The sequence below is a fragment of the Myxocyprinus asiaticus genome, chromosome 20 (assembly GCF_019703515.2).
Source record: "Myxocyprinus asiaticus isolate MX2 ecotype Aquarium Trade chromosome 20, UBuf_Myxa_2, whole genome shotgun sequence".
Taxonomy (NCBI): Eukaryota; Metazoa; Chordata; class Actinopteri; order Cypriniformes; family Catostomidae; genus Myxocyprinus; species Myxocyprinus asiaticus.
The window spans coordinates 28,890,417-28,903,824 of NC_059363.1; the positions used below are offsets into that span (position 1 = coordinate 28,890,417).

Here is a 13,408-nt window from a genome sequence, read left to right on the forward strand (position 1 = left end):
ACTTGGTGACATGGCATGGAGCAGACTCAGGTGTAGCTGTGGCATGGCGTGGAGCAGGCTGAGGTTTGGCTGAGACATGGTATGGAGCAGGCTGAGGCGTTGCTTTGACATGACATGGAACAGGCTGAGGTGTGGAAGACTCGGAAACCGGAACCGGGGTTGAGAGAGGAGGTTCCTCTGAAGCGAATATCTCTAAAATTAACTCCACATATTCCTCCCACGTGTAATCACCGGTCTCCGGCAATTCCCTCCACTTGTGAGCTAGGAGACCGATCTGATACAAGGACTTCAAGTGGGAATCGGTAAATCCCGTGTATCTGGCAACAGTGCTAAACAGACATGAGTATTCTCTAATTGGTAAGTTTGCTCGGCTCAACTGGACAAAGCATGCTGCTAGATCCATTTCGGATGGTCAGTCTTTCTGTATCGAGGCAGACGTGGAATGAGGATCTAAATGCAGGTTTTAATTGAAACCAAAAATAAACAAAGTAACTCAGAATAGAATGAAACAAAACACGGGAAACCAAGCACAGAGCAAGACAACACATGTGAAGACTGACAAAGAAACCAGGGGAAAACAAGGGCTTAAATACATGGGGGCAAAAAAGGGAATGAGGAACACCTGTGGAAACAATCAGGGGAAACCAATCATAAAATGAAACTACAAAAAGGACTACAAACTAACAGGAAACAGGAACTAAACAAGAATTTCAACATAAAAGTCAACACAAAAACAGGGAATATGTGACAATAACTCTGAAAAAATAAATATAATAATAATTATATTTATAAATATATTTATAATAAATATAATTTTTTAATAAATATAAAAAAATACATTGATAGTTTCCATTTGTTATGTAATTAAACATATGTTAAATTCCATGTCCACGTTAATAATTATGTGTAGAATGTAAGTCTAACAACTATATTAAGTCCTTTAGCCAATGACATTACAGCCTACCCATTTCAAGGACAGTCGTCATGGAGCAACCTGAGGTTAGATGCCTAATTTTCAGCAAGGCACCACTTCTTACGTTTGAACCTGCAACTTTTCGGTTTTCAGCATGTCTTAACACGCCAAACAACAAATATAACTACATAGAGTAATATAGATAAAATAGTGTAATACAGCAATATAGAATACATAACATTGTAATTTTAAGAATTTATTAGTAATTTGTTGTGTAAAAGAAAAAAGAAAAGAAAAGAAAATTATCCATTTCCATTGTATGTACACTGTATGTATGTAGTAGTCTGTAGGGTTGTTCAGACATTTCATATTTTACCACCAAACATGGAAATTGCCCATATTTCTGTAATACAGCATTTTTAACTGTCACCCAAAAGTACTTCATTTTCAATGAGTGTCTTCAGAATTTAATCAAATATATATTAACCATTTGAAATGTAAAGTATAAATAAAATTATTATTACAATTAATTTTCCTTGGGAAAAATATTTAGTTCTATAATGAGTAAATATATAGTTTTTACCTATGTCTTTTTGGACCCACGTATGCATATACAAGGTTGAAAAAAAAAAAAAAAGGGCACCATAAAAGTAGTTCAAACGACTCGTGTGCTATATTTCAAGACATACAAATAATTTGTTATTGTTCAGTAAAAATCTTCCCCTACACTGAAGCTCTCAAATCTAATTTGTACAATTTGCATATTCAAATTTGGCATCCTGATGTGATAAGACACAAAATCACATTTGGCATCATTGATGTCAAACCTGCCGTGACACGTCTTGATGCGCCATAGTTGAATATACATGTACACGAATGAGCTATGGAGGAGAAGATTATCAGTGAATAACACCCCTGGTCACCATTCACTTTCATTGTATAGCAAAAAGCAGCATTAAAATGCTTCCTAACATTTTGTTCAAGGAAGAAAGAAAGTTATACAGCTTTAGAATAACATAAGAGTGAGTAAATAATGACAGAATTTTCATTTTTGTTTGAACTATTACTTTAAAGGAATAGTTCACCCAAAAATGAAAATTCTCTTATTATTCACTTACCCGTGATGCCATCCCAGATGTGCATGACTGTCTTTCTTCAGCAGAACACAAATTAAGATTTTTAGAAAAATGTTGAAGCTCTGTAGGTCCATAAAATGTAAGTAAACGGGTGCCATCAGGCTGCTGGCTGGTTGCTGGTCCAGAAATAAAATTATGTCATAATTTACCCACCCTCATGTTATTCCAAATCCATATGACTTTCTTGCTTCTGTGGAACACAAAAGAGATGGAAGGCATATGATTCCTTACAAAAAATCAAGAGTTGCTGCAAACTTGCCACAATTTCATTTAATGGATAACGATTTTTCTTATTTTCACATGCAAATGAGCTTTGCGGCAAACACTTTAATGTCGCCAAAGGTTTACTGCAGGTTCACCACTACCAGTAAAGAGCTGCAAACTTCTGGCAAACATTTGGGGTGAATAGTATGCTCATTTGAATGTGAAAATAATGAGCGCTGAATATGCAGCAAGTTTGCCAGAACTCAATTTTTTTTTTGTAATGGTTAGTCTCAGTCACCATTCGCCTGCAATGAAAGTGAATGGTAAATAAGGCTGTCAGTCCCTAACGTTCTGCTATCTCCTTGCCTAACATGTCCTTTTGTGTTCTACAGAGAAATTAAAGTAATACGGGTTTGGAACAAAATGAGGGTGAATAAATGATGCCAGAATTTTATTTTTAGGTTAACTGTTCCTTTAAGACAGGTGGCCTTTTGCATGAAAAATGCTAATTTCTTGTCTACTTCTCTTTTTCCTTCCTTTTTGGACTCTACTCAGCATTAACACTTCATAGAATTTTAAAGTAATGTTGTGAAGTAAAATCCACCATCCCAAAACCCAGTAGCACAGCATTCATCAAAATAAACCTCTTCTAGAGACCTAAGCATCCTGTGTGGAGCCTGAGGGGGGTTTGATGTGCTAATTATTTACTGAAGCAGTAGGGACTTTCAAATTAGACCCCATCCTGATGCAAACTGTGAAGAGTAGCCCTAATGGGGTAACCCGGGTAACATCTGAATTGAAAGAGAAAGCAGGGGACATTGGGGATTACAATGGTCTTTGGGCAGACTGCATTGGAAAGAGCCTCTATAGTGGGCAAGAATGGGAGGGACCAGCCCAGGCCTCAAAACAGTATTAAATTACAGATGCATGGACAAGCAGTTGCTGCTGGCTTGGTCAAAATTGTATACCCTTAAGCTATTATTCCTTACTGCTTGTGTTGGGCCTTAGAAGGAGGCTGTGTGTGGGGGGATGGGCGGGTGAGTGTGTGTGTGACAGGGTGGGGGGTGGGGGGGGGCTACTTATGGTCACTTATAAGGAAGTATTTTGTCAAAGATTTTTGCATTTAAAAAGAGAGAAAGAACCTGTTTAACGGAACAAAATGTACTGGATAAATAAAACAATTAAAAAAAAAAAAAAAAAAGAAATGTAGGCTAAATGAATGCTGGTGAGAGGTTTTCTCCTACCATGCTGAGTAGAACAGTCTGCTCTTGCACCTCTGCAGAGAGAGGAAAGGAAAAAAGAAGGGAAGAGAGAAAAACTGGGGAAAATTACATACTGTACCTAAATCCATGTATCTGGGCAGCCATCCAAACAGACTTTTCCAAGCAGATAGAAAAAACATACAAGGGAGCAGTGAGCAGTAAAATTCAAATATTGCTCTCAGTATGATCACAGAAGGTAGATTACCTTTGGATTTAGGTTACTTTCAAAGTTTTTATCTTGCTCTATATCAACATAGACTACATGGGTAAAGTATAACTTACAACAAACTAGGTAGCCTTTAATTGTATTTCCTAGCCTCAACATGGTTAAGTAAACAGCCAAATTTATGTTAATACATAACTCTAAGCGAGATTAAAATATGACACTAATCTCTGGATCCAGCTTAATATGTTCCAATGCACAGACTTTGAAAAAAACATTAGATTAATGAGCATGTAGTGCAGATAAAGAGTACCATAAATTGTCCTGGAATGCCCATGATTATGTGGCATGATTAAAACTAGAGTACAGGACGATTGGGTAATGTGGTTTAAAATAGCTGTGGCCCAAAAATGCCCTAATTTAAGTGCTATTTTGATTTTAGGGGGGTATGCTGTCGACGGTAGTAGAGTGCCCAAGAGACTGACCCTCCATAGGCCTGCTGTATTATCTCTGAGCCTGATGGTGCAAATCTAGCTTAGCTCATGTTTACGTTTTGGGAATGTTCCCCTATGTGGTGAGGTGCTAGGCAAAGTAAGGCTGAGAGGGTCTCTAGGGACATGCCACAAATCTCAGCTGAGCAGCAGGGGTATTGGCCTGTCGAAGGGCCAATACCCCTACATGCAAACAAATAAACACAGAGCATTTATTCAATGTTAATGGAGGAAAAGATAAAACGCATTCTCTGATACAAGTGTAAATGGTCACTATAGGTGTAATATAAAACTGAATTTTAACACAGATGTTAGTGGCAACCCATTTTTGCAGTTATCTTTCATATAATTAAAAAAATTTAATCTAAAAAATCAGCTTCATGTGGTAACATCTACATTATCTGGTTTTATTAAAGTCAGAAATATTATGTAACATCACTGAAACCACCTGAATACATTAGGTTACACCAACAGAACAAATGTTAAAGGTTAGATCAGGTAGAAATAGACCTTTAAGGTAATATTTGCAGGTTAACACTTTTTTTATTTTTTTCAGTGTACAACCTGTAAGAAAATGTTCTTACTATATAGTTTATCTTATTTTCTAGTTAAAATATCTAAACATCCTCAAAATAAGAAAAAAAAAAAAAAAAATATATATATATATATATATATTTGAGAAGCAGGACTTAAGATATTAAGACTTGTTTTCAGAGAAATAGAAAATTTTTATATTATTTTGCTTCTAAAGTAAATTTCTCTTTGAAATTCTGTTTTAAGAATGTTTTGATATACACTACCGGTCAAAAGTTTTAAAACACTTCATTCTTTATTATTATTATTTATTTTTATTTATTTTTTTCACATTTTAGAATAATAGTAAAGTCATCAAAACTATGGAATAACATAAATGGAACTATGGGAATTATGTTGTAACTAAACAAAATCCAAAATAAATCAAAAATATGTTATATTTTAGCATCTTCAAAGTACTCACCCTTTGCCTAGAATTTGCAGACATGTACTCTTGACATTTTCTCAACCAACTTCTTGAGGTATCACCCTGGGATGCTTTTAAACAGTATTGAAGGAGTTCCCATCTATTTTGGGCGCCTATTGGCTGCTTTTCTTTATTATTTGGTCCAAGTCATCAATTTCAAAAAATTAAAATTAAATTTTAGTTTTATAATGAAAAAAAAATAATAATAATAATATGGTGGCACAATTATATTTTTGTCTACAAAACTAATTTCAAACATTTAAGCATACGCCTTCAGATCAAAAGATTTTTAAGATCATGAGAAACTTTTGACCGGTAGTGTATTTTTTATTTTTTTACTGGAAAACTACAAAAATATTGTTCTTCATGTGGTAACATCTAAATGAACTTGGTTGATTCAAGTCAAAAAATTATTTAACATCACTGAATCAACCTGAAAATTTTCATTTTTGGGTGAACTATCCCTTTAAGAATGGCAGGTTACCACTTTTTGCAGTATAGGAACAAAGAAAAATCTTATTTGAGCCTGTTATTATATGAATAATGGATAGTTCATCCAAAACTTTTAATTCTGTCCTCATTCGCCTCATGTTGTTCCAGGCAGAATGTTAGCCTCAGTCACCATTCACGTTAATTTATATATATATATATATATATATATATATATATATATATATATTATTTTTTTTTTTTTTTTTTTTTCTTACAATGAAAGTGAATGGTGACTGAGACTAACATACTGTCTAACATCGGACACAGAAGAACAAAGTGGCATGGGTTTGGAACAACATGAGGGTGAGCAAATTATGATAGAATTTTGATTTTGGGTGAACTATCATTTTAATTAGAAAGAAGGTTAAAGCTGAAATTTTCTCATACAAGGAAAAAAGGTAATTGCTGTAAACATCAAAAAGGCCCACCCAACAGCGCTAAACATCCACCCACAGCACACAGCATTCTGACACTTTCCACAACAAAGGATGTAAATTCTGGTGTGGCTCAATAGCCTGGTGACTGACATGCAATGCAAAGAATGGACAGCAAGTGACAGGAACATCGCAGCTCATCTTTTCCATTTGCACACAAAGAATGCCACAATTGCCAGAATGCATTTCCAATTACCAGTTCAAAACCAAATCTTTTTCTTTATGCTGAGTTTCAAGGAGGAGAGATCTATCTGATAGCAACAAATATCAGCGAGCATTTCTCTTGCCAAGTGTAGAGACACATCTGACAAAGCAGAGGATATTAATAAAATAGCGCTCACTCAGTGACTCCGCACTACACTGGTGAGAGAAAAACAGATTTGTTGTCACGGTCCAATTTATTATTGTCTGAGGTAGCTGAAGAAGAATAACATATACGTGCAAGCTTCAAATCACCTTGGGGGGAAAAGACTTGCTAGGAGTTTAAACACCATCCAATCTGAAATGTTCAAAACCACTGGCTCCCTTTGCAGGAGTCTTTATGTAGATGTCACATATGGTATTTGACCATGACATCCAGATTTTATGAATGATTTGAGAGCTCAAGGGGTTGGAAATTACTTTCTTTTGTCACCAGTTTCCCACTACCGGACTTGATAGATGTTATCCTACTCTATGTCTCCCAAGCATTTCAAATTTCCATTTATTTAAAGAGGAAATGGAGGGAAATTTTAACAGGTCACTAATTTCATTTCGCTGTGTTCCAGTGGCATTAGGCCAGACCAGATATTTCAGAGGAGCACAAAATCAATGTGCATGTTCTGTGGGGAATCGCTCCCTGAATCCATTAGTAACTTTGACCAGCAGGTCAGGTAAAGTAATAGCCAGATAAATGTTTCATTACTGGTGCCCAGACTGACTTAATGGCCGAGCCACATACAGTACATCCATGCATGTCAAACACTTATGATTATATCAAGATGATGTAATGCATTTTTGCTCTTCGTTACCTGTATACAAAGCTGTCTCTAGCTCATTTACTTTAGGCCATTTGCACAAACACACAGACACACATAAACATCAGCCATCGTAGATCCTCTCCAAAGCATGGGTATTCTTATGACATCACACTCATGTATGTATCACAGATTCAGGTTATAATTAATACTATTTGATATACTGATAATGTATTTAACAAATATTACCATTTCAGTGCATTTTATGCAGAATAGTAATCTATATTAGTAAATGTATATTTAATAGATGCATTAATGCAATTTGCATGCTCAAGAAACAGTCCAGTGAGAAAGACTGAGGATTACAAGCAGTTTTGATCACATTAATGCTGCACTAATAGTCAGTTTAAATGTATATTGATTGTACATATTTAATGAAAGCTAACATTTAAGAGTGTTTGTATATTCTTGCTTGTAATTTATTTGTTCTAAGCTGCTTGACTGGTCACTAGTAAAAAGAGGGCAGTGTGTGAATTAAGGAGGCTTGGGAGGGGGTCTTAGGCAGTGATTCGTGGCAGCTGTGAAGCATTCATGCTCTCCTCTTCACTCCAACAGGCCACAGAGTCCCACCAATCAGAGGGCACCGCTTTCTAACAGCGCAAAATTTGATTTCTTAAAGGGGCCGTTTCTTTGCCGGAGAGAGGTGGAAGCATTGTTATGATTTAAACTGTGAGGTTGTACTGGTTCCTATCAGGAAAATGAATAAATGAACATTACAGCTATAGATATCATGTAATGTAAAGCTTTCTGACCTACTTTTTATATGATGTGTAGCCCACACATTACAACATAAAAACAATGGCATACCATTTTAAGATCAACATTACTATGATTTTAACAAACTGAGAGGAGATGTTATGGTGGTAAGTATTTGTTTATTAAAAGATGAGTCAAAGAGAGATTCACATTTGGAATGTGAGGCTGGACTGCTTAGTACTTCACCACTTTCCCTGGCAAATAGTCCATCATATTCCAAAACTTGTATCAAAACAGACTTCATGTAAGACCCACAAAAAATAAACAAAACATGTTTAAGTGCAAAAAAAAAAAAAAAAAAAAAAAAAAATACAGGTTTGTGGTTGTTGTTCTTTTAATAGAAAAGACGGCAGTCTGAAGTCGAAAATACAATGTTTCATCTAATGAAACAAGGTTATGGAATGTGCTTTTTTTTTTTTTTTGCTTTCTTGGTTTTTCTTCTGCCAGACCACCGACATTCATTATTTGCCCCCTATGGCACATTTTTAAAAATTAGTAACTTTCAGATTGGTTGCAGGACATCAAAGTCGTCCAATTCTGTGGGTCAGTTCTAAAGAGAAATTGTGGGGTTTTTCCTCCACAGAAAAAACATCACACTACGTGACCATATTCAGTTACCATCAGTTCCAGCTGATTTATTTATTCATCAATGACTTCAGCATCATGACAAATAATGATGTTGACAGAGCACAAGTCTGTCCATCATTTGCTACAAAAATGCAAAAAATGTAGATGGTCTGCATTTACAAGTAAATATATTGCACACAAAAAATGAAGGGGAAACAGTATGTGCCTTTAGAAAGAAAGAGAAAAAAAATCCAGTCTCACACCTGCGATTTGGGACCCACCCACATATCACCAGTATGATATACATAAACTCCTACCTTTTCTATTTTACAGTACATATACAATCTTGAAACTAATACCAGCACTGAGGTATGCATCTCGCCCCCTCCCCAATGCCATATGTTCTACAAATACTCCACAAATTTGATCTACAGCTGTACAAAACCTAGTTTAAAATCACAAGGCATTTTCTATGCAAGTTTTCATTACAACTTAATCCTTAAACCAGGACTCCCTTGCATGCTAAAACAAATGATAAAGGGAAGAAGTGCCTGAAACTCACTGACTGCCCAGTAAGAACATTCCCTTTTTGAACTGTACAAAAATATGCCTGAAAATAGTTTGCTTTCTTTTAAAAAGATGAGGTCTGTTATGTATCAAAAATGCTTCCTCGACCACCTGCAACTCTGGAGAGGTTTAGGCTGCTTAAGTTTAAACCAGTAGGTAAACAGAATCAGTAGAAAAAAAAAAAAAAAAAAAAGAAAAAAAAATAATTAAACAAAATTCGGCATTTATAAAATGACTAAACAACTTTTGAAAGTAACGTCCTGAACAGTAACAGTTCACAGATTTGCTTTGAGTCAGTCCACAGTCTTTACATTTTCAGCTCCCTGCAGTTAGAAAAGAGGGTAAAAGATGCATAGAAGTTCTCAGATTTTCCCTTTGTGGTCCGCTTTCGTTGAACAGTAATTGTGGACCTACAGAGAAAAAATCCATAAAACCCTGTGATGCTGCCAAAAAAAAAAAAAAAATCTCTTTTTTTTTCTTTTTTTTTTTTTTTTCTTTTTTCTTTTTTCTTTTTTTTTTGCCACAGTACCAGCTTCATAAGCATCTAATTCCTCAAACCTCTCCCACCTCCTTCCCAAAGCCCCTATAGGTACAAACCAGAAGAAGGCAGGGGTAAGAAACATGTACAGAATATAGCATTCAGTCTATCCCATCTGTTATTATTCATGTCTTATTTAGTAAGTAAAAACCAAGTCAGAAAAGTTCGCTTCGAGCCAGTCCCCTGCTATCATTTCGCTGAGCTCGGGCGTACAGTAGTCTGGAAATTCAAAGTGAGAACCCAGACTGCCCTCGCTGAAAGACTCCAACTCCTTATCCACCAGAGAGAGGGACAGATTCCCTGAATTTTGCTCCGAGCTTTGCGTGGACGAGGCGAAGTTCACGCTGAAGTCAAACAGCAAGTCGTCCGCGTCTTCGCTCGAGCTGGACGAAGTGGACACCGACCGCGAGGATGCTGGTGAGACGGATGCGGGGTACATTGTGCTCTGCTTGGTGATGTTTTTGAAGTTGTAAAAGAGTCTGTTGTTGTTGGAAGCGGCGTTTCGGACGTCCTCGTACATGCTCGCGCCCTCCGATTCCGTCGACGAACTCAAAGTCGGGCTGGCGGGAACTTTCGCTACATTGTACGCTCGGATCTGCTCCTCTTCCTCCTCCTCCTTGACTCGGACTCGAGAGTCCTCCTCGTAGTCATCGTCCTCCTCGTCATCCGTGAATTCACTTTTAATAACAGTCTTTGAAACTTTCATACTCTTGAACGCATACTCATCTCCGTAGCCGTGATGCGATTTGGTTCTCGTCTTACTGGTTTTGAGTTTTGAGCACTTCTTAGCGGAGTTCCTGGGCATTTTGTTGCACTTCTCCGGAGACGGCGCCGACGTCTTTGAGGAACCGTCCAGCTTTGGTTTTTTCTTGGGTCTGTATTTGTAATCAGGATAATCAGCCATGTGTTTCAATCGGAGCCTCTCGGCTTCCCTGATGAAAGGTATCTTTTCGCAGTCCTTTAACATTTTCCAGCGCTTGCCTAGGCGTTTGGAGATCTCGGCGTTGTGCATGTCCGGAGACTGCTCCATGATCTTTCTCCGCTCGATTTTAGACCACACCATAAACGCATTCATCGGTCTCTTTATGTGTCCCGTTGCTGTCTTGCACCAGTCCGGGTTTATCGACACCGGGCTGCATGCCATGAACTCACTTTCATCGGAGTCGGTCGCTTCTCGGGACATGCCGTCCGCTTCGCTGTTCCCCGTGTGCTGCACCATGGTTCGTGTTGAACAGCCCCGTGTGCAGTTGCAGTGTCTTGTCAGTCCACTGCTCAAAAGTCTCTACTTGTCACCTGCGTGCGTCTGCTCTCTGCGCCTCTGAGGTTCACCCACTCTTTCCAGAGTTAGAAACCGCCTTCTTAACTAGTTCTTGGCTTTTTCATGTGCATGACATCATGGGTAGCGCGCCAATCGCATCCTCTCCACTCCGCCCTACGGACTCCACGCAGTGGGCTTTAACCCTTCACGCGCTCTGCTGTTGGTGGGTGTGCGCGAGCGTCTGGACCCCTGCTGCGCGAGCTAGACGTATCACTAGATACACTGAAGGGGAATGCGAGTGTCAACACATAAACAAGTGAAACCAGTTAGACTGGGCCCAAAGGGTTTGCTTTAGCTTTAATAGCGTGAGACTATAGGTCCAAATCTTTAGGTAATGTTACGGATAAATGGATGGATGGAAAATGTATTTTCCCTCATTCTTTAATAGCATACTGAAGGTGGCGCTTGGACACTGTTCCTGTGTGCCTATATATCTCACATGCAACAATATTGCTTCAGCTGCAAATCAGTGAATTTGACTGAATTACACAGTGATGGAAACATTAGATTTTTAAAATGAAAGACCAGCTGATTTGTTTCTTTTAATTTAATCTCATTTTCAGTTATGTTTTATTAGTTAGGATATAGAATGATGTTTTTTTTTTTTATTTTATTTTTTTTTTTTTTTTTGATACAGGACATATTATGCAAAGTCCACCTTTTCAATTTTTTCGGAACATAATTATGTGTCCCCAATTATGTGTGTGTAGACAACCACAAAATATGGTAAAAGACCATCCCCTCGTTTCTTTCCTTTCCCATCAATAAAAAAAAAAGTGTCTCTGAATGAGCCGTTCAGGTTTGCAGCCCCTTATGATGTCAAAAGGGGAAAGGTACTGCCCATGGCTGGCAAAGAGATCCAGTAGCTTAGATCCGCCCTCATTAAAACCTGAGTGAGCAGCGCACAGTCCACCACATTTATCTCCTCGCTAGAGCCACTTGTGCTAACTCGGACTGCTTCATCAACGATGGTCAACACAAGGCTGGATTTGCTTCAAAGCTAAGGAACAAAGATGGATCGATACCAAATCTCTGTGACCCAACTTCAGATTTGCAAGTCGTAAGTTTCACACTTTATACTTTTTTAATGTTTGCAATTTGGCTTTCTTAATTTGCTTGTTTGCGCGTTGCGTGAAAAACGCTTGTTGTGAAAATATTGTGCTTTTGTGTAATGTAGCAACTAGTCCCAAACTACTTTTTCCATAACAATAAAGCTGTAGCTCTGTTTCGGTTACAGTATAAACTGATTGGCGTCCTCCACAGTCCTGCTTGAGTGGTCATGCAATGAAGATTTTCTGTGTAGTAAAGATGGTCATAATTTCAAAAACAATTATGAAACAATAGTGGTATTTTCGACAACTATAGCTGTTTTTCACATTTCATAACTCGACCTTTGTTATGCACAATACAATAAGATGTAAGGACTGGCTTAGTGTGTTTTCCGTGTTATTTATAATTTTTTAACTGTTTAAGTTCTCCTGCAGTGTTGTTGCTGGAGTATTCATGGCACCAGCAGGAAAGGCACAGCCCACTTCCAGAAAGGGGTGTGGGGAGCAGCAGCTCTTTTGCATTTAAAGCTACAGACACTAAAACAGCCTGTTTGGAACAGCGCTACAAAACAGGGGTATAAAAGCATGGTAGAATAAACAATATGTGAGGTATTTTGAACTGAAACTTGGCAGACACATTCTGGGGACACCTGAGATTATATTACATTGTGTAAAAAGGGGCATAATATGTCCCCTTTACATATACATATATATTTTGTATTTTTTTTTTTTTTTTTATTGTATGCATTTATTACTGTCATTAAATGATGATTATTATTTACTAAATTTGCTTAACCAGTATAGTTTCGCTTAACCAGTATATTTTTTTTTGTTTTGTTTTGTTTTGTTTTGTTTATGGTAAGATAATTATGTTAAATGTTACAGTGCATTGATATAGGTTCTGATGCTTGCATGGTCTTGGCATGACTTTTATCTTTTTATTCTTGTGCATTTATTATTATTATTTCATTACATTTAGTGATAATGATTATTTGCCAACTTTTCATGACCAGTGAATTTTTATTTATTTATTATTTATTTTATTATTATTATTATTATTGTTTATGTTTAAATTATTACGCAGTTCTATAAAGAAAGATATTGTTTTCTTGGAATCAGTTTGCGTTTGTAAGTGTGATTTTTTTTTATAGAGACATATCCTTTCAGAGTCTGGCAATAAATTCATTTTTAATTTTCTCATCAAACGAGAAATGTACATGGGTGTTTTTGCTTTGCTTGATTCAAAGCCAGCACCTCGTGCAAGATCTCTCACCTCTGAGTTTAAGAGTCAGCAATGTTACTTGAAACTATGCATCTGCCAAGGCTTCCTGTTTTCTGTCCCCTAGAGGGCAATCACTAGCCCTTCTGAGACCTTACATCACCTGCACCTCTGATGATGGAAGAAACTTCCATGAGCAGTGGACATGTGACTAGTTCTGCCTAAAAAGGTTAGGTTTGGGGTAAGATTAGCAATTCTGTCTAGCATATAGAAGCAATCTGTT

General features: G+C 37.2%; 1 protein-coding gene across 1 annotated transcript; it reads right to left on the minus strand.

Annotated features, from left to right (window-relative positions):
- Positions 1-7,979: 7,979 nt before the first annotated feature.
- Positions 7,980-10,872, minus strand: LOC127411047 (transcription factor Sox-11-like). The gene has a single exon (XM_051646381.1). The coding sequence runs from the start codon at positions 10,756-10,758 to the stop codon at positions 9,676-9,678; it is 1,083 nt and encodes a 360-aa protein (XP_051502341.1). The 5' UTR covers positions 10,759-10,872; the 3' UTR covers positions 7,980-9,675.
- Positions 10,873-13,408: the final 2,536 nt, after the last annotated feature.

Excerpts from the sequence above, each read along its gene's own strand:
- LOC127411047 (XM_051646381.1), bottom strand. The coding sequence starts at position 10,758 with ATGGTGCAGCACACGGGGAACAGCGAAGCGGACGGCATGTCCCGAGAA.